Source organism: Haliotis rubra, unplaced genomic scaffold, assembly GCF_003918875.1.
Source record: "Haliotis rubra isolate DU_JTF1 unplaced genomic scaffold, ASM391887v1 Scf42, whole genome shotgun sequence".
NCBI lineage: Eukaryota > Metazoa > Mollusca > Gastropoda > Lepetellida > Haliotidae > Haliotis > Haliotis rubra.
The window spans coordinates 1,276,672-1,299,445 of NW_025767102.1; the positions used below are offsets into that span (position 1 = coordinate 1,276,672).

General features: G+C 40.0%; 2 protein-coding genes across 2 annotated transcripts; both read right to left on the reverse strand.

Annotated features, from left to right (window-relative positions):
• Nucleotides 1-3: 3 nt before the first annotated feature.
• LOC124288576 (chitin synthase-like) lies at nucleotides 4-4,248 on the reverse strand. The gene is made up of 3 exons (XM_046725128.1): nucleotides 3,437-4,248; nucleotides 1,817-2,312; nucleotides 4-1,305 (listed from the first exon to the last, which is right to left on the reverse strand). The coding sequence occupies exons 1-3, from the start codon at nucleotides 3,743-3,745 to the stop codon at nucleotides 251-253; spliced, it is 1,860 nt and encodes a 619-aa protein (XP_046581084.1). The 5' UTR covers nucleotides 3,746-4,248; the 3' UTR covers nucleotides 4-250.
• Nucleotides 4,249-5,031: 783 nt separating this feature from the next.
• LOC124288516 (chitin synthase chs-2-like) lies at nucleotides 5,032-22,774 on the reverse strand. The gene is given in 8 exon segments (XM_046725038.1): nucleotides 5,032-5,324; nucleotides 5,946-6,162; nucleotides 15,894-15,911; nucleotides 15,913-16,052; nucleotides 18,384-18,460; nucleotides 19,379-19,491; nucleotides 20,121-20,199; nucleotides 21,759-22,774. Coding segments are annotated over 8 exon segments (1,011 nt in total). The 5' UTR covers nucleotides 21,833-22,774.

The window sequence follows — 22,774 nt, forward strand, 5'->3', positions numbered from 1 at the left end:
TTTACGCCGCTTTCAGCAATATTCCAGCAATATCACGGTTGGATACACCGGAAATGGGCTTTACATATTGTACCCATGTGGGCAATCGAGCCCGGTTTTTGGGCGTCACAAGCGAACGCATAAAAGACTAGGCTACCCACCTCCCCGTCTAAGACTGTGTTTATTAGATGACTGTTTCATCTCGAGTACGTTATAATGTATGAGAAAACATGTTTCTGCAACACCTCCATATGCAACACAACATATTCTACTAGTCATAGTCAGGTTCTATCTCTTCTTTAACGCTGTATGAGGTACGTACTTGTGAAACAGTTGTGTTTCTTGATGCCTCGCTCCAGTATCCATATGATCCCAATGTTCCTCCAGGAATAACAGTTTGTCGTCTGCGTTTCTTGTCATAAACGGTCAACCCAAATACTGAATTTAAGGTTTTGGGTTCTCCTTTAGTCTTCTCCTCAACCCGAATCTCCCTCCTGTTTAGTTCCGCCAAAACCGTTTCGGTAAACGGCATCGGGTTTATGTTAGCCCCTTTTTTCAACAATTGATCAATTGCCTTTCTCACCAGGTTTTCAATTGTCCTCCTCGACATCAAGGAAAGGTTTTCAAATTCCTCCCTCACAGCTTCATCAAGGGCGAAATCACGGTTCCGATTATTGTACAGCTCAATTGCTATTTGGCACATTTTGTGCCAAAGATGTCTGTTACCGAGGTCACTTTTCATGCTTTTCAGTCGATACCTCCTTCTTCTGTCCTCTTTCTTTTCGTCATCCGTCGATATTGTTGTTGTGTCTGAACTCTTGTTTTCATAGTCATGGATTAGCCTCATCAACTCTTCAAGCTGGACATCACTATTGGTTCCTTTTCGTTTCCAAATGTAACTAAAGTGAATCTCTTTACCGGCAATGATTTGCAGCAAGGTTGAAAACCGATGAAATAGCATAGCGATAAATTGTACCAGCAACAACAACCCGAACACCACTATGAAAGCTATTGATAATGGTTGTACCTTTTCCGGCTTAAATGTTGGATCCGGACAGGGCAGTTCAAAGGCCAGGTTTGGCGTATGCTGTGCTATGCTCTCTAGTGCGAATAGAAGAACGATAAACACTGCATTGATAAGGATGAAGCCAAGACAAGCTGTGTTCCGAAGTGCAGCCAGGTTCTTTGTAAGCGTGTCATCCTTTTCATCTATAGGTTCCAGGTATTCACTGATAAGGTTTGACCAAAATATGTTCTCATCTTCGGACAAATTCTCACGACGGCCTCGATAAGGATCCAAAAGGTCGTTGTCATTGGTCTTGTCTCCTGCAGCAAGAAATACACATCGGTTATTGTCTTAATCCATTACTTTAATTTAGATTATGAAACTGGCGTGATTAAATCGTTGCTGTGCAAAAGATGAGTTGTTTACAGCTCGATTTGTATTACACAAATAAACTAGTATAAGCTGAATCGCATGACCTTGGGGTGATGTTCTGTCATCAAGAGCTCCAAGGATTCAATTACAGCGAGTTTAATAGTGCAAGGATTTGGTTAGTTGGTTTGTTGTTTAACGCCGCACTCGGCAATATTCCAGCTATATGGTGTCGGTCTGTGAATAATCGAATCTGAACCAGACAATTTAATGATAAACAGAATGAGCATCGATCCACGCAACTGGGATACAATGACGTGTGTCAACAAAGTCAGCAAGCCTGACCACCCGACCCCGTTAGTCACCTCTTACGACAAGCCTGGGTTTGCTGAAGATCAATTCTATATCGGGTCTTCATGGGTTAAAAGTACAAAGAGGGTTACAAAAATATGGGTAACTCACCGTCTGGCAAATCATTTTGCTCCTCCGAAGTGTTCCCCTGTGGACTATTCTCATCCGATGGTCTATCTTCAACCACCTGATTTCCTTCAAGAAGAGGCTCTTCTAGACCATCACCACCAGTTACCCTTGACAGTAGTAGCGACAGCAATTTCTTTGAAGTTTTCATTTTCTTCTTCGGTTCATCTTTTCCCTGCACTTTGCTGGACTCTCCACTGTCTCTCGTTCCCCATGACACGTCGTTCAAGTTGACCAGAGAGTAAATGACCATCAGGAGGGTTGTGCTTGGGATGAGAAGGAAGTACAATACTCCGTGGAAGAGGCATGTTATTTCCTGAGGATGGAGCAGAGCAGAGATGACAAAGATGCCAGCAACCCCTGTCAGGAAGATGGTCGAGATGGAGCAGAAGCCACTCTCAGCTGCCTGTTTGATAATTCCGACCAGCACCACTGTCATAAGCAGGCAGTAGCATACTGTCAGAACTAGGGCGAACGTCAGCTGGAACGATGAACCAGAACGTAAGAAGACTGGTAAGTTGGTCTTTGAATTCATTTGGGTTTGTTTTGTTTGCGTTTCTTGTTTAACTCAGCAATATCCCATCTATATGGCGTCGGTCTGTCAATAATCGAGTCCGACCAGACAATCCACTGATCAACAGCATCGATCTATCGTTATTGGGATACGATGACACTTGTCAAACCGCGAGCCTGACCACCCGTCAGTCGCCTCTTACGACAAGCATGGGTTTGCTAAAGGCAAATTCTAACCCGGATCTTCACGGGTTGGTCTGTAAAGAATCGAGTCTGGACCAGGCAATCTAGTGCTTAATATAATAAGCATCAATCTGCACAAATGGCATACGGTTACATGCATTAGCCAAATCAGCGTGTCTCGTTATTTGCCTCTTTCCACAATCATAGGCAACTGTTGACCAATAATTATTGAAACTCGGATCACCGCGGTTATACATGGTTATACGTGTATTACACAAAGCTGCTGAAGGCTGATATTCAACAGGTTATAGCTCATAGGTAATATCAAGCTTAAACCAAGATATAAGATGGTATAAACCCAACTACTGAAGAGCTTGTGTCAGCAACCAAGTCAGCAAGCCTGACCAGGTTCTGGACCTACATACCCGTGAATGTCCGGGTAAGAATTAATCTTCAGTAACCCATGCTTGTCGTAAGAGGCGACTAACGGGATCGGGTGGTCAGGCTCGCTGGCTTGGTTGACTCATGTCATCGGTTCCCAGTTGTGCAGGTCGATGCTCATGCTGTTGATCACTGGTTTGTCTGGTCCAGACTCGATAATTTACAGACCGCCGCCATATAGCTGGAATATTGCTGAGTGCAGCGTAAAACTCAACTCACTCACTCACTCTTAACCCACAAACCATCCAGTCAAATATTTCACGCTTGCATGATGAAGAGGCTTCGGTCTCATTCTTTCATACCCGGATCTTCACGGGTGAGGGTAGTAAATGATAATTGTTAGAATACCATACGGGTTACAAAAACAAATATGTACGTGTATCAGGTATGTTGTAACTTTCACTGAAACACCTTTAATTTAAACTAACACTGAGTTCTCACTGACAACATTCAACGAGATGACCTCACCTGGGTTTTTGTACTGGTCTTGAAACAGAGAATCACAAATATGACGAGTGGTGCCAAGTTAATTAGAAACGATGTCGTTAGGGTAATGCTCTGGAAGCTGGAACTGAGAGCCCCGACAATCAGCATGAAGACCGTCCCCGGGGTGACGACGGACGAGACAAACAGTCCCAGCTGGTAGATGATGTACAGGATGGAGATGTCAGAATTGTTTCTGGTAGTCGTTTTCCAGGACATGATCAGGTCAAGGACGTTGATCATCGTGGAGGGCGTCCATCGTCGCCTCTGCTTGAAAAATTCTATGAAATCCATGGGGGCAAAGGTGAAGGAGTCGGATGCGGCAGTGTACTCCACTCGGTGTCCTTGTTGTAGAAGTAACGTGCATAGCCATCTGTCTTCACCTTAACATAGGGTAAGAAAGAAAATCAGCAGCATGTGTTTTAGTGAGTGCATAGGCCCCCACTGTGGGTCAGAAAATCCAGCAACCCTACTAATATATAATATATGAAGGTTCATCACAGGAACACGGCGACAAGATCGAAAATCGGATAATGCGCACACACATCCATCAATATATCGAAAGGTCTCACAAGTATCAAAAACTTTTGTCCATATTTCCGATGCGTGTAGGAGGCATATACACATGCTTCCCGTGGGGATGCATTTGTTGTTGTTTTATTAAATCGCCAAAGATCGAGTTGCTATGCCGGAAGTAAACAAAACTTGGTCGTCAGCGCTTGGCATCACTAGCTTGGCTAACGCATAACACTGAATGTTTTTTCTTTAAAAAATATTTTTCTTGTTTTTAAGATTATTCTTACCAAGATAAAACATGAGACCGTGACATCTTGTCAAACTTTAAATTTCCCTTTCATATTCGCACGTGCATTTGTTGTCATGCTATTAACCAATCAGATCGCCGGAGGTAGTTGAGCCAAGCGCTGACGACCTAGTTTTGTATACTTCCGGCACAGCAACACAATCAGTGGGGGCCTATGAGTGAATTTGATTTTACACCGCTTTTAGATATATTCCAGCAATATTACGGTGGGGATCACCAAAAGGCCCGGGTTCGATTTCCCACATGGGCACTACGTGTGAAGCCCATTCCTGGTTTTCCCCCGCCGTGTAGACTTACAACTAGTCTCTGAAATGAACATATTTTACTGAAAAAAAACGTTCATAGTAAAATATATATATATATAATGAAAAGGAGCCCTGAGACTTTCTTCATTTTCAGAAGCTGAGGAAATCTAGACTTGCCACATTTTCTAGACTTGCATGGGCTTTCTTGGATATATTTGCTTCAGGGTCTGTACGAGAGACTACCCGCCTTGGTATGCTGGAATATTGCTAATTGCGCAAAACTCCCTCACCAGTATGTAGTGAAACTGATTGAGATATTAGAAGAATAGTGACTCTTATTTGCCTTAAATGATCGTTAAACGATGTGTGCTTCTTGCAGTATCCTAGGTAAACATATGGGGTATGCAATGGATAAATCTCTCGAGAATTCACGAATCCCCAAATGGTTTCTTCTACTTAAACCATGTTATGCTTGCGATGTAATTCGTCTAGAGTTTAACATAACGACATTATTAAACTACAAGTTCAGAAAGATCAGTGAATTCCTGGCTCAGACTCAACTGCAGCAACAAAAGCGTGACGTCATCGTCACAAACCAACTCACCCAAGTCATACTGTATCTTCTCTGCGGCCTCCGACACCGTCTTGGTATACGCCCTCATCACGTTGGCATCCATGAGTGCAGAACCCCGAAAGAGGCTGAAACATCCGGGGCTGCACAAGACACACCCCAGCATGTTCTCGGAGGCCTTCTGGAGCCAGTGACTCACTGCATACTCAAACCTCTGGTACCACACCATAGGACCTGGAATCATTCAGTGACCCTGTGCTTTTTGTGTTGTTTGTTTTTGTTTTGTTTGTGGTTTAATTATTCCAGCTATATGGCGGAGGTCTGAACGTATTCGAGTCTAGACCAGATAATCAAGTGATCAACAGCATAAGCATTGATATACAGGCCAGAGCACCCGATGACATTAATCGTCTCTTACGACAAGCATGGGTCACTGAAGATCAATTCTAATCCGTATCTTCACGAGTAACTGTTAATGTGTGCTGCTCAGTATACATTATTTCCATATTGACATGTCACTACATAGACCGACGATCATTCCCATGAGGTTTTCTACAGCAACCCACGGTGTTTGTAGACCAGCGATCAACATCATGAGCATCGATCTACACAGTTGGGACACGATGACATGCATGCGTCACATAAGTCAACGAGCCTGACCACCCGATCCCGTCGAAACCAAGCTTAACGCCTTTTAAGACAAGCATGGGTTTCTGAAGACCGGGGGCCTGTTTCACAAAGCGATCTTAGCGCTATGACTGAAAAATCTACGATAGTCATAATGCTATGATCGCTTTGTGAAATGCGGCCCAGAGTTTTGATGGTTCAGTTTTTCTAAACGTGAGGGATGCCTACCAGACCCTACGGGGTGAATCCTGCCACAAACAGCGCCTATATAGGGGTTGGCCTTCATCCTGTCCAGGAGAATACGAAGAGCATCAGGCTGGAAGTCCACATCTCCGTCAAGGGCCAACAGGAAGGTGTTCTGAGCCTTCTCCTCAACCGCTTCTTTGGTCTCATAGTTGGAATTGTCTGTGATGCCATGCTTCAGGAAGTAGTACATGTACATCACCTGTCAGTGTACAGCATTAAGATCCAGCCCTTTTTCACTAAGCTCTCGCGCTGCGACTATCGTATGTGAGTTATTAGTTATCGTTAGTTGGTTAGTTTGCTCTTCAAGAAAGGTGAGGTGAGGTGAAATTGGGTTTAAAGTCGTACTTGAGAATATTTTGCTCATATGACGACGTGCATGCGTGTGTATGTGCAGCTGCTTGTCCTAGCCCAGACTTAAGCTGGTTTTATAGTGCTATCCCACTGAGATACCATGCCTGCTCAAGTGATGAAGATGGGGACGATGGTGTTTAGAACAGAGCTATATGCCAAAGCAACAGAGCCTGCCTCCAGGATAATTACGTTGAACGTTGGTAGCTAGGCACCCATCCAAACAACAACATTGTTGATCTAACCCTATGTAGCATAATGTGTGCCATCGAAGATTAATACAACTTTTTGATGGTTTTTGTCCGGTATAAAACTCTGCGTGAGAAGTACATACATACTAAATATACATCATACCCTACGCGTAATATACATTGTATATAATATGCCTTTGGCTGCAACGGATGTTAAGTCGTAAGAAAGCTGGCAATGTATATTTACTATGCAAATTGCTTCAGAATAACTTGTTGCTTAATTATTATTCTATATATTTTGGTCGTCATATACATTATATGCTGACTGACTACCTGTATGAACATGGGCCGGAGGCCAACAATCTTCATGAATAAAGATCTTTCTATTATGTATGGCAAACTAGTATGTATGGTTAAGAAAGTAAGAAAGTTTATGGATAACAACTTCTTTATTATATATGATGCGACGTTTCGGTATAGATTCTTATACCGTTGTCAAGCAAGAGTGAAGTACTACGGCACAGAACAGACTTATATACATGAACAGGGATTAAGTAATAACAACATGTAGGACTGAATGAGGGGGATTAACAATAACAACAAGGCACGGTGGCAATAATGTAGTGACAATAGGAAGCCAATGGTGGTGGAGGTAAAAAACAAAATATACATGCTGATGAGATTAATTAACAATGATGGCTGAGGTGCTCTAATCTGTTGTTTTTATAAGATCATTGTATGCAGAAGGGATGAGATATCCCTGGCCTCTGTTGATTGATGGCTTGTGTCTCCGGATTTTAACTGCTTCTGCAAGTTTCCTTGGTTTAAACATATTTATTTCCAAAAGAGGAACCGGATTGGTAAACAAGCAGTACGGTGCTTATATGAATACCGCTCCGGAATACAGATATATTATAGATATAATAATCGTACGGAGAAAAACATGATATCAACAAACAATAAACAATAGCTTTCTGGAAATGTAACAATCATAAACTGTAACATGCCACTTTTAATGTTAGAACCATTAGTGTCGGAAAATACTTAATAGTAAGTGCAATTTCGTTTACTAGTATATATTACAACTCAAATCTGCCTGACAGTACAATGAAAGAATGGATAGATTCTAATAATTCAAGATTACCTTTAGTAGATCCATGAGAGTGGCCGTATAGTATTGATTTGATGTCATATCCTTTAGTATAGAAGTGCATTTTATGTCTTATGTCAGTGTAATTAACGCACGAAAATAAATAGTGAATTGGATCTTCATAACAGTAGCCACAAGAACAAGAGGGATTTGAGGATATAAATCGTTGATATTTATGTGCGTTTAAATCGCTGCAACCGAGCCTGAGGCGTGAATGGATAATCTGACAGAATCTTGTTCCAAAGCTTAAATTGAAGTAATTTTGACTATTATTATTATTTGACCCATTAATCTGTTTCTTAAAACTACCCAAAGTAGCCGTTTCTCTATAATCGGTAGACAAACAATTCCACAATCTTACTGTATCTGGGAGAAATGACTTAGCACACCACACAAAATGACTGTATTACCCAAATTTACTAACGTCAGGAAATACTCGTTTCATCCGGCGGCCATATGAACAACGTTTGAAATCTACGTATCATCTGGCCGTCAGATTTACACACGTTTAAAAGGGTGTTAAAATAAACATACATTCGACTCGGTATTTACATGTATTTCACAGGTGTGTAAATCTGGCCATTGTTTCCATGTGTTTCCTAACATGTGTAACATATGTAAATGCTGTGATTGTAGGACATGCATTTCAATACCCTTGAAATCTCGTATGACCAGGGTTAGGTTTGTCATATATTTTGTACATGCGTAAATGGTTGGAAATGAGTAAGTATAGTGTTACAAGATTAGCACTACTTTAACATGTATTTCAATGGTGCTGTAATGTAACTGTCACATAGGGTTCGTTAGCGCGTCCGACCACGCCATAATGTACTGAGATAATTAGTAACACATGGTGAAGTGATACCCATGACTGAGCACCACTAATAACGTGCGTGTCTTTCTTGACATACACATGGTGTCTGTTTAAAAGGTTCAAATATCGAGTCTATGGGCCAGAGCGATATGTATGTTAGGGAGTGTGTGTGTGTGCGAGGGAGAGGGTGTGGCATGGGTAGGCCTAGGTGGGGTGGTGGCGGTGGTCGGTGTTGGGGTACTGATAAGTCTTTCTGACCAATAGGTAATATCATTTATACTTTTTGTAATGGAAATTACATAACAGTTTAAATAACTGACCTTAGGTACACTTCTTATATATGCTATACAAGGAGACACTGCTAATTACAATAAAACACAGATTTAGACGAATGTGTTCACACAGACATGAACCGGTAGGTCCCTTATTTTAGTGCTCACTTGTATGAGTTATCCGACTGATCATAACTGAACAAATTTCATTATCTATACTTTCATAAAAGATGATTACAATGTATTAATGATTCCCGGTGTAAATTACTTTTGTAAATGTGTGAACATGCACATACTTGGTGTGACCTCTTTTTGATTCGGAATACAGGTATTATTCCATACGGACGTTTTCTATAATTTCAGTTACCCGACGGAATATACTGTAGACATATTTTGTTTCCACCTCTTGGGTAGACTAAAGAAAATTGTAGTGATTGCAATTAGCTCATAATTTTCATATTAGACCTATTTTGTTTCCATCTGTTGGGCAGACTATAGGAAATTGTAGTGATTGCAATTAGCTCATAACTAAGCAGTTTCGATAATTGTTGAAAGCTTACTACCTGACAGCATTATGTTGCTCATGCGTTTTCTTTTTTGCTTTTGCTTTTTGCTGTCTAATTTGTTATACATTATATAATCATGTTAATCATTTTGGTATCTCAATATCATAGAATATAATATGTACTTATTAATCTATCAAAGTACCGAAACGTATTATCTGTATGCGTTACTGTTATTGGGTGAAACTGTTAAAAGTACCTGCGTACAGAATTTCGTGGAAACAGAAACTGAAAATTACTAGATCAATGGAAAACTAAATTGGATAAAGATCGCAATCAATCATTATTTATATTCCACTTTTTAAATTATCAGTGTGCAGATCATGTCACTAACATAAAAACTGAAGGATATATGGTGACAAAACTGGGTTCAATCTTGAATGTATAATAAATGTACCAACAGTATCAAGGAATGATGGGGTATGCTCGTGGCTAAAGCGTTCGCCTGTCAGGTTAAAAACCGGTGTTTGATTCCCGACAAAGGCACATTAAGACTGAAAATATATTATTTTGATAAAAGGCAAAGATCTTAATTTCAATTGAAAGAAAGGGACGAAGTAATTTGGAAGATTCACAGACTAACAACATCTATATTGGGGCTACAGGTGCAGGAAGCATCTTCAATTATAAAATCACATTCCACAAATATCAGATAAAGGTTTAAATGACAAGCATATTTATTGGCATCTTGCCAAGCTCTGTCCTCTCCCAATGCAGTATAACCAGAGTGCTGTGGTCACTACCTCCGGTGGCCAAATTCAGCAATCCCATTACTTTACAGTATTTTCTTACAGGCATATATTGGAAAGTTAACTTTTACGGGTATGGAAAGAGTGGGGGGAAACACGTGCAAAGTATTAGTACGCTGATATTATCCTTCAAAAACATCATATGTACAACAATCACTTATCATTATGGCATTACAAAAAGGCCATATTTCCAGACAGCAGACCATAACCTTTGGTTGGAGTTCCAAATAATTTGACACCGAAAGCCTGTCAGTTAACGCAAAGGAAATAACCCTTGTGTTTTAAAATGATAGTCACAATGAAGTGTAGGTTGCCATGCATTTTATAGTCTGTCTCACAGTCCCTGAACCACATTATTTTCCTTACTGTTTAGTCTGTCTCACAGTCCCTGAACCACATTATTTCCCCTACTGCCAAGCCCTCTCTGCAATGCTAAAGCCTTAAATGAAGCAAGTCTAGATCTCCTCAGGTCCAGGGTCTGTTAACATCTGCAAGAACCCTAACTCACTTTGGGGGTCGGGTTACAAAGTAAACATATCTATAGCTAACTGCAGCCATGGCTAGCCGGACTGAATCTCGTGTCTCCCTGGGGCTCAATTTAAATGGGCTTGTTTGTTACTATCAAAATTATATATATTCAGACACTAAGCGTTAGTCTATGTATTTTCCGATATGATGGAAATACTAATATTGACCAGATAAAATTCTAAAGGATTTCTTCAAGCAGTGACTTAACGCCATACATAGCTAGACTTGCTTAGATGATAGACTTCATATAAGGCATCACAGATATTTCACAAACATGGTACAGGACCCTTAGCCTCATTAGCTTATTGCCTCACCACTTGCGAATTAAGCGTTGGCAGATGTAAATGTTACTGGAGATGTTGGTCCCGCCAGCTGTGGGTGTTCGGTATGGCTCTCCATAACCCGAACCCTGCAGTGAGTTTTCCTAGAGACGGAAGGGGAGAAAATATCGTTCTGTGACTATGAAAAACCAAAAATGTGGACAACACACCATTGTTTGGGTCTTTTAATTGTAAATATGATTCAAATAGCTTAACCTAGATTTCGATATCCTCCGAATGTACATTTGGTGGAAAATATACATTTATCCCGAGCCAAGGACGAATGTTTATATATAATTAAAAAATGTAACAGCACTAGTATCCATTTTGTCTTTTGTCTTCTACCCGTCAGAACTAGATTAACAACTAGTCTCTGATATGAACATATTTTACAGAAAAAAAGTTGATAGTAAAAAAAGAATATTATATAAGGAAAAGGAGCCCTGAGACTTTCTCCTGAAGCTGTGGAAATCTAGACTTGCCACATTTTGTAGACTTGCGTGGGCTTGGATATATTTGCTTCAGGGTCTGTATGACAGACGACGTCCCAACACACGCTCAATCACATGTGTCTCCAGGTCACGGAGAATCAGTGGTTAGAGGCCCGTATTGCAATTCTCGTGCGTTTGCCAGGCACGTAGCAAGCCATTTTTTTCGTGTAAGCAATATGGGCTGCAAAGCCTTATATTTAGGTGGTATTGAGGGCTTGCCCAACTTTCATTTTTTATGAGACCTGAAGAGTTATCGTTTGACGTTTGATGATTTCAATAGCTTCAAAATATGGTGGAAAGACTTCCGCTTGTATCCCCCCTTAAATTTCATTCTAGTCAAATCATATCACCTAAATATATATTCCTCATCCGATAAGGATGAGTTTTAACGTGTTTTGGGGGTTACGGACGGAAGTCTTACCACCATGGAAATTCAAGTGTGATTTCCTCATATACAAATATGTTTGGACATATTGTATACATGTCAGCTGCATTGATACAATACCATACATCGAGTATTTGGTGTTTTTTCTAAAATAATTGATAAACAAATGATAAATAAACAACTGCATTTCAGTGATGATTCACATATAATCATGACTGCAACAAAACATCCTCATACATGTCGATGGAAACACAATCATCACTGAAAGTTATGATATGAAGAATAACCTGTTTACTGTAATTTACTGTAAATTATTTTTAGCAAAGATCATGTGAATGCTCGAGCTGTTTTTTATAATGGTAGCTACGCCCCTGTTTGCATGTGTTGTTGACGCGGCATGGACTGCTTGTAACATCACTATTTGATTATGATTCGCAAACACATGCCCATGATATGGTCGGAATCGTGCCACGGATTAGCAGATACTTATCATGAAAACAGGTTTTTATGTAGGTGGCTTGAAACTCGCTTTTACAAAGGCCTATAGGTTCGATCACAATACATTTCGTTTTACAGCTTCTCTTTTCTTAACATGCTCACGTCAAAACTGATTTAAATTCTAATCACAGATTAAAGAATAACACAATAAATAGTATGCCAAATTATCGTTACCATGACAACCCTGTGATATTTCACCTTATGTAAGAGAGTAATGCAGATGATACTGTCGGCTGTAAATTTTGATAAGTTGCTTCATCGCTATCAATAAACACTGGGTATCTATACAATTATATGTGTGATCAAAGGCCATATGATAGATTATGTGGTCTCTGGTGTGATGGAGGAGAACTTGCGTCGCTAGTTTTCTCGATAATCTGAACACATGTATGTAGCGTGAAACCGGCAGATACTTTAGAAGAAAGTGTTTGCCCTACCTGTAACAACGATGTCCCGTGTCTATAAAAGGGATATAATGTGGAGATGAATGACATGTACTTTTATCTTGGCCCGTTTATGATGATACATACTGCGATCTTTCACAATAATCCCTCTGGCTATCAGATTGAAGGTGCGTTTTAAACATAACCGGTATTTCTATTATTGTATTTATAAAGTTCTTCGAACGTTCTCCATATACGTCCGTCATATACATCGCGCACTACCCTTTTCTCTTTTGATCTTCTCAAACGACTGTTACAAGTTCGAAGAATCTTGGTCAAAGTAGAAAAGTCTTAAGACTATTCCCTACAATTCTGTAACTTACACATTGTACCCTAAATGGGTAGAGCTTTCGTTCGGGGGAATATCAGAAGGACAACGATAGAGTTATTTCCAATGTTGTAGAAAGATCTCCACTTACTTAGGAAAACACTGAGATATTGTATTCATGTCGGAATGATATTTTCAGCCCCTGTCAGATCAGAACCTGAACATGCGATGTCCGCGTCTGTGTCAGACTAAAGGCCTATAAGATGTTTAGCAACACTGGGGCGTAATAGCCATAGATCTTCTCCAAACGAGGGAATATACATCTTGTGAGAATGACTTCTTCGACAGGGAAATTTACAGCAATGCGACATCACAATTAATTACGTGATATTTACTCGCAATCTGAGTTATGGATCGTCAATTTAAACAGGACAATATAGACGAATTTCACAAAAGGCACGGAGATCCAACATGTCTATGATATACTCAGAGAACGCACCCGCCTGTGCTATCCGGTCATAATCGCTACTCGATAAAAACAATTTTTCATTTCATGTCTCACAGAATATATAATTTGATATGGCATTGTTTCTTATTGTATACTTTTGCGTTAGTGAAACAAACTTTAAAGTTTATATATGGCGTTATTACAGCAAGTGCAATAATATTCCAATTATGTACTGCCACAATTATTGTACAGTAGTGATGCGCGAGCTGAACAGACTTAAGAAATTACGAGTTGGTTCGTGTAGCATATTTGATTGTGCTCCAAGAGAGATAAAGTGCTATTCTTTTGGGGCAGCTAGGGACACTTGCTAGGACAAAGGGGCAACGCATCGCCCTTTGTTCACCACTGAACCTTTCAATCCCTCGAAACATGCACCTCACAAGGTTTGCCAACACCACAGACAAGGCGTAACTGATACTGGTAGCAAGAGCGAGTGCAGCTTAATAAGGCGTGTTAGCTTGCGTAATACCGCTTTCTTTGTCAGGCTCTTTGGTGATAAGAATATTGAGGTCATGTGAACGTTGATTTCAAACGTACTAAAATGTGTGAAAGTGAAATTACATGAGCCAAGTAATTCACATGATGGAAACATATGATCATCTTGCTTGAATACAGGTAACATGATGGTGTATGAACCATTCATATACATACCCCTGAAATCCGGTATGATACATAAATATCTAAGGTGTGTAAACATTTGCAAATTTGAAAATTTACATGTGTTTCCCCACCTAAGTAAATTCACATGTTTCCAACCCGAGTAAACTTAGAACGAAATCGGAAATTTCAGCACCCACTGAAATTCAAAGGAATGCATTGGAAATACTGTATGATCATGTATTTACCGGGGTATCTGTTTTGCAATTCATATTTGGAAATCCCCTGACAATCCGGTCAGGGCATACATGAACGAGGTGCTTGTGCATACGAAAATGTACGATGAGCATATGTTTCAAAGGTATAGATTCATATGAAATATATGCCCGAAGTTAGGAAATATCTGAAAACATACGTAAACCCGGTCATGGCATGTATTTCCTACTGTATTTACGTATATTTCAATGGTTTACTATCCGGTTTTGGTGCTGTTACCACTAAATCTGATAGAAAATCGGCAATATCAGACCACATCATCAACTGCCCCAATCACAAACATAATTTGGGACAATGTGGAGATATTATCCAAAACCACCAGGACTTCACCAAAAGGAAACTTGCAGAAGCAGTTCAAACTGAGACACAAGCCATCAATCAACAGAGACCAGGGATATCTCATCCCTTCTGCATACAATGATCTCATAAAAACAACAGATTAGAGCACCTCAGCCATCATTGTTAATTAATCTCATTAGCATGTATATCTTGTTTTTTACCTCCACCACCATTGGCTTCCTATTGTCACTACATTATTGCCACCGTGCCTTGTTGTTATTGTTAATCCCCCTCATTCAGTCCTACATGTTGTTATTACTTAATCCCTGTTCATGTATATAAGTCTGTTCTGTGCCGTAGTACTTCACTCTTGCTTGACAACGGTATAAGAATCTATACCGAAACGTCGCATCATATATAATAAAGAAGTTGTTATCCATAAACTTTCTTACTTTCTTATTAGTCACCAACTTCTAAATGCCAATCAAACAGATAGTATGTATGGTTGTCGCGTTGCCTACACTGCACCAAGGCAACGGTGCCTTTTGACCCATAGACATTCGGAACAGTGTCCAACATGCAATACCGCCAAGCATCACTGCCAACCAGTAAGTTCTGGCTATTTCAAGCCTGGATTTCTTCGAAATGTTTGTGTGCAAGGGGAGAAGGATGTCTTGTGGGTTGCTAGGGACGCATATCTCGTCCACCAATCACTGACCAGTAAAATAGCTCATTCATGCATACATCCAGGAATGACTAACATGTGTTTCGTGGAAAACAGTTTGTCCTTGGTACAAACCGTGGTATCGATTCTTATACACGCGTATGAAATTCAACACCAGCATATTATACGAGGAGAATGATATGTGGCTTCTACGAGTGTGTAATAAATTAAAGTGTTAATGGAATAAGAATTTTAAAAAATGCTTCCGATGTTTGAAGATTATTAGTGCAATTGAAATGTGAATTCATATACAAATAAATAATATATACTGGACAAAAATAGTTAGAGATATATGTAAATTTTGAAATTATTAATAATGATCTATTGATTCAATCAATCACACACTGATAAAACATCAATGATAAAAATACCAATATCTTTAACTTATTTTGTCCAGTATATATCCTGTCACTACTCTGTGTCAATATAATTGTACATGCTCTACTACACTTTAGGGAATCTCACGTGCGCGCCCGTGTGTGTTTGTGTCTGTGAGTGTTTAGTCACACATATTATTAATACTTACTTGACTCCATCTCTTTTTTACGACGAATTTTAGAACTGTCTTTGAGATGTACCATGAGCTTGTTATCATTTGGCAAAGCATATTCTAGTTTTCCCCCATAAGGAGTTTTTACTTTCTTGGGACAATCTAGTTCTATTTCTCCCCTCCGGGAACACCTCTCTGTAAACATTAACGCAATTCAAATATATATGAATATATTAAAGTCAACCCATTTACATCTTGGACAATCTGTTTGATTCAATCATTTGGACGTAAGCTGTCGAAGGTCAATTTAAAACTATAATCTTCCAGCCTCTCTTACAGATTATATTACGCCAAGTCAAAATCAGTCGTTAACAAGCACTTTTTGACATCAGTGTTTTCAGACAGAACCATCTGGTAACAGTGATTGGATGATTTTGTGTAATACTAGTATTTTTTGTGTTTATCAAATGTACATCCATCCAGTAATTATAACTTACAAACACATTAATATTTACTTCTGTCATTTTCAATATAATACTTATGCAGAATGTGACTACAGATAATTTCAAGGGGGTGACATTTGGTGCGGAACTGGTGCCAGAGTGTTTAGTGTACTCGGAACAGCCTGGTTCCCTGGGTTTGTTGCGCCTGCGCTACGCTCCGACACTGACAGGCGCAACAGACCCAGGCTGATAGTTCCCGGGGTCTGCTGTGTTAACGCTTCAACTTAACGCATCAGACACCGGGAACCAGGCTGTAGTTGGGAAAGAAACTGGTTTAGCTTGTCAAAATTATTGCTACTTACCATGTAAAGTCAGACTGGTCACACATGATCATGTCACAGCTGTTGAAGGCTCAGATATTTTTTATATAAAAACCAAAAACATAAGGATACTATAGAAGTGCTGCATGCCAAAAAAGTGCTGATATCCGGCAATTGCAGATATATTTATCATTTTAAAAGGTAAAACGTTCTTGAAGAGAAAGTGAACACATAGCCTTGAATCTTTGTGGGAGTGTGGGTATTGACATATTAATGGTGAATCTCACCTGCATGCCTGTTTTATTGCCTGGTGTAGTCGCTGAACATACTTGTTGATTGTCCTTTGTTTCCCTTTCCCACTAAAAGCATTGTCGAAAAAAATGTTGGCTGTAAAAGAAAATACATCAAGTATAACCCCACTCCAGGATCAAGCTGACACCACCTGATGTATCTCACAGGGGCGTGTCACGCTTAGAAATAGCGTTAGAAAGACATATAGGTATATAGACCCTACCCTAGTACTATATAAAAGGAAAGGGATGTAACGACACCACCACCACCTCCTCAATCAAAGTTAGATGTCACCACGTAAACTATTTTTAAGGCCCCGTCGAGACCTACGGATCGAAAGCAAGATGATTTCCCTACAAAATGAGCTATAAATGATCACAATCGGATCCTTATTTCAAAAGTTATACGCCACGACTCACCGAAAACAGCTACTTCCGCAATTCCAAGCCAAAATCATGGATCACCCAAGACAGTTAAAACTCACCTTTTAAATTCGTTTATTAATTCCACCCGCTTTGACAGCACCTATGTAGGGCTAGATTCGATCGGCAGCGGCATTCCACGGGTCTAAAAACTTATTGCAACATCTACAAATCATTTCCTCGACAGTAGGCAGGCACTTTCTCCAAAACCATCGGCAATCATACTCATTTGTCGGCCATAGATGGCCTTGCCATTTTAGTGACCTGAGCAGTAAATTTGTAAGAATAATTTTAAAGGTTAAATATTTATAAATATAACTTCCTAAAAATGAATCAATATCGAATGCATTTTTACAACCTCTAAAACTATTCTTAACAATTTACTGTTCCGTACATTATCGAAAATAGAGGATTTTTGCAAAGTTCATATTTCACGCCCATTAGCAAACAGTCAAAATCTTACAGTATATTATATTTTCCACCAATCGGATGGCCCAATTTCGTTTCTGCGGATCTGCTCAGATCACTTAAATGTCAAGGCCATCTATGGCCGACCAGCGAGTATGAGGTTTTGGAGAAAATGTCTGCTTACTGTCAAGGAAATGATTTGTAGATGTTGCAATAAGTTTTTAGACCCGTGGAATGCCGCTGCCGATCGAATCTAGCCCTACATAGGTGCTGTCAAAGCGGGTGGAATTAATAAATGAATTTAAAAGGTGAGTTTTCGCTGTCTTGGGTGATCCATGATTTTGGCTTGGAATTGCGGAGGCATTTATAGCTCATTTTGTAGGGAAATCATCTCGCTTTCGATCCGTAGGCCTCGACGGGGCCTTAAAAATAGTTTACGTGGTGAAATCTAACTTTGATTGAGGAGGTGGTGGTGGTGTCGTTACATCCCTTTCCTTTTATATAGTACTAGGGTAAGGTCTATATACCTATATGTTTTTCTAACGCTGTTTCTAAGCGTGACACGCCCCTGTGATGTATCTAACGTACTGTTCTAAGCGGCAATTAACAACCTCACAATATGCTACAAAAATGTCGGCTTACCGTCAAAGTTATAGTTGTCTTTGGACTCAATTCCAAAAGCCCTACTTGCACGAAAGTTGGACTGGTGTATATCTAGCCTGAAAATCAGCAACAACAAATCAGCATCCGAACAGTCACTCAGTTAAATTTCAGGTACTGATAAATAATGATAAATTGTAAAATTTAGTTTTACGCCGCACTCAGCAATATTCCAGCTATGTGGCGGCGGTCTGTAAATAATTGCGTCTGGACCAGACAATCCAGTGATCAACAGCATGAGCATCAATGTACACAATTGGGATACGATGACATGTGTCAACCAAGTCAGCGAGCCTGACCACCCAAACCCGTTAGTCGCCTCTTACCACAAGCATTGTTTACTGAAGACCAGTTCTAACCCGATCTTCACGGGTTAGGTACTGGATAAGTAATGATAAATTGTAAAAATTCGGATGGGAATAAGACTAAAATCAAACATATCTAAATAAATTCAAATTGAAAAACATGTTCGCAAACAATTACTCTTTTATGAAAATGATTGGTAGGTGCTAGCGGTAGAGTGTTGTGTGTGTGTGTGTGTGTGTGTGTGTGTGTGTGTGTGTGTGTGTGTGTGTGTGTGTGTGTGTGTGTGTGTGTGTGTGTGTGTGTGTGTGTGTGTGTGTGTGTGTGTGTGTGTGGTTTCTTCTCGCGAACACCGGGTGTCGTCACTGATTTTCAGCGATCCATTCCTATATACTCATGGAAACGAATTAGGGAACACATGAAAGTACAAGTCTTCCTATATATTTTTTCCAGAATTTCACTCACAGAGCAATACATACCTTGTCAAGAAACCTGGAAAAGAATAAAGGCACACTTGTACTTTCATGTGTTCCCTTATTCGTTTCCACGAGTATATATTTAAGTTTAACCGCTATTTTGTCCTTCCTTTACGCCAAATTATCACCTGGACTCTATGCACAAGACCACACACCAGCAGTATTTGATCAGTATTCATTAAGTTAACATACCCTTACCTCAACATGGACTTGATCAGTTGAACCATTTCCCTCAGTTCCTCCTGCCACATGGTGGCACACAGGTGTATCATCGGGGTGTAGATAGACGTGGCTTGCTGCTGTGGTTGAGCCTGTCAAAAGGATACACGTAAAATGTCAATAACCAGATTGTCTTCTGAAACATATTCCATTTGGTGTCAAGGGCAAAATAACGGTGAAACAAATCTGAATGGATCACTAAAATTATGTGATGACCCCAGGTGTTCGGTAAAGGTTAAGCTTGGAACAAAGATGACAATGGTATACTTTGTAAAGACAACCTCAGTTTCAGTTAAATTGAAACATGCGAAACGAGTGTTTTTTATTTCGAAGTACGTAGATAGATTAGATTAAGCTAAGTCCTATATGATGGATTAATGATTGATTAACCCAACATAATGCCCGCCATAATACTTCAAACACCAAGGATACCAATGAGTGATCCCGGCATACAATCAACGGATCCTGGCACAACTGAGGGCAGTATTTACGTGTTATTGCCCTTCCCCATTGACAGCAGTCAGAATCCAGTGAAGATGGATTTTAGCGTAATAACGTTTTAAAGAAGATGGATTTTAAAATGGATTCCATTATTTTATTTAATTTCTTTTCAGCTATGTCACAAACGTTTTGGGCATTGTGTAGCTGCCTTTATCTTGAGCCTCGTTTACTGCAGTTTGACAGTTGTTTCCATCAGCAGCTGACAGAGCTCATCACCTACCCACTGCTCTTCCCTGTTCCGGTTGAGAATCAACGATAAATCAAGCAACACTCCACAGTATAGGGGCTTCTGGAACAACCTGAAAAAACATCACAGGAATATTTAGAAAAATCGGAATGGATACCAGTTCGTCATTGCTTCAATCAACGTCAAGCTGCCAGAAAGATGTTGATGACACCACACGACAACCTGAATGACTACATAGTCTTTGTGTGATCTGCTTCGTTAACCTTAAAGTTAGGTTAATCTCTGCTCAAACGATGGCGTTTCGAGACGTCCGATAGTTGTCTATGTGAGAGAAATCAGCCACGTGAAGGCCAAGGGCTTAGTTCCGTCTTTTTTATGTTACTGTACGCCTGCACTGGGGAACTTTATAAACATTGGAAGCTTGGCACTTATACCACCTGAGCGCAACTGGTTTTTTAATCTTTAATCTTCGCAAAGACACGAGGGCCTGTGCGCTCAGGTGGTAAAAGTGTAAACAACTATCTGACGTGAAGCATTTCGAGTCGGGGATCATCTCAAATGTTTTATGTTTTTTTAACATCTTTAATCCTCGCAAAGACACGAGGGCCTGTTAACAGTTAAATTGAATTTGACTCGTCGATTTGTTAAAAAACACTCTCCTATGAATCTAATTGCAGTCTAATGCAGAACTAAAAGCAAATTATGTGCACTTCCGGTTTATGGCATTACTTCCGGTTTGCTAACTACAATTACTAACGTCAGCACCGTAGAAAACCAGTCTCGAGTTTCTAATGAAGCAGATTTCATTAGTCGTATAAGGAAATTTGGTATGAATATATATAAAGTGGACACCTAAATGTCAGAGATTACGCCAGGTGTTCGAGATAAGGTACGGTTCATAATCTTTATGGAGAAGCATGTACAATGTGAATTACCCCTCACCCCCTAGAATTTATGTACCAAGTAAGTGCCGCTCATCAATATAGAAAGTCATGTACTTCTTGCATAAATGATTATGTTTTATGCACTTCTAGTTTGCACATATGCACAACTCAGAAACAAATATTCCCATGCTCTAAGTTACACAGTAATAGACTTTGCATTACAAAATGCAAATGAATTACAATGCTCTTCCAAAAGCCTTTCACATTTAATTCAAATATTGTCATGAAATTATGACATTATCTCAACCAACAATAAAATTTCAACATGTTGTGACTAAGACTATATTTCTTAAGGAAAATATTTTCCAACCAAAGGAAGCTGAGATAGGCATTATATGACTTGACCTAAACCTCCGCCTTTCTACAACTAGATGAATGGTGAGTTCGAACTGTGGAGTTTTTATTTCTCTAATATGAAGAGACTCCTTGGATGGGTGACCGTGTTTGGTAGCTTGATTCCTGAGAGTTTCTAGGACTTCAGTCCTGCCCCACAACGAAGCGAATGTGATACATGTGGTCTCACCATAGGCAAGTGAGTTTGTTCAAAATTGCCTCTGTTCACCCAGCAGAAAATGGGTACCCGGTGGGATAAGTTATGTGACTATTAACCTTCTAGCGCCTCACAGGCAGGTTGGATTATCCGGAGTAATAATAATAGCGCTTTAAGCAAGAAATACATCCTGGAATGGCGCTATAAAAGTGGACTATTATCATCAATATGCCTTACCTCCACGTAGGGCTCATCCTGTTGCACCTTGGAATCCAGATATGGAATCCTACACCGAACATGAGATATACCATAGAAGCAGCTCCAATAGGAATCCAGTATACATAAGTATACGATGTCAATAAAGTAAGTACATCACTGGCATGGAAATATGTTTCTATCACTGTTGCTCCTATGACTCCGTTCACATACTCCGCTTTCAGAGCAGCGTATCCAAGGATACAGAGAGTTGATAGGAACGACAGTATTAATGGAAGAGCGAAGCACAGTTGTTGAGCTTGTATTTTGCAGGCGTACTTCGATATCTTGTAGCACACGGCGCTTGATACCACACTCACACTTGCAACTATCCAAGGAGAGTGAGGGGCTTGTTCAGAAGAGTCACATCAGCATTGAAGCTACATCTGTTCCCTTGAGCACGGACAAAGAAAAATGTTCTCCAACAGTCAGTGTTGCCATGGTTGAAGCAAACTGCCGCCAGCCCAAGCGTGACACAGATTTTACAGATAGAAATACACAAATTTGCTTTTGAAGCCCGTTTTCCCACCTCTGTCTTTACCCAGCTTAAAGAACAGGGGCTTGAAGCTTGAGTGCTAGAATAGCTGGATTTTGTATCAACACTTCTGTCCCTGTTCGCTCCCTGTTCAGCATTCCTGGTTGTATTTTGGTCATGGTTTGGGCGCAGCTTTGGAACAAAATTGTCCCAGTATGAGATGGAGATGAGAAAGAGTGAGATGGGTACGAGACACGTTAGCAAAACTGCCCCTCTCACCACGTAGACCCGGAAGGTGAGACAAGCCATGGCTGCCACATGCAAGAGAAACATGAACGTGTTCAAGATTCGTATAAAACACTTCTTGTTGATGCAACTGCCCTGACAACCACCATCATCACATCGACATCCAACAGGTCGGAGAATATTCAATATCCCTGGAAGTGTTCCCACACTTACTGTCAAGACCAGTCCGGTGATTGGGTCAAAACTAGGTAGGACATAGAAGATGAAAAGGTTAAGA

Coding starts and splice junctions, on each gene's coding strand:
- LOC124288576 (XM_046725128.1), bottom strand. CDS start 3,745: ATGGATTTCATAGAATTTTTCAAGCAGAGGCGACGATGGACGCCCTCC. Junction 2,313..3,436: donor AGACCAGTACAAAAACCCAG/GTGAGGTCATCT, acceptor TCATCGTTCCAG/CTGACGTTCGCCCTAGTTCT. Junction 1,306..1,816: donor GCAAAATGATTTGCCAGACG/GTGAGTTACCCA, acceptor TTCTTGCTGCAG/GAGACAAGACCAATGACAAC.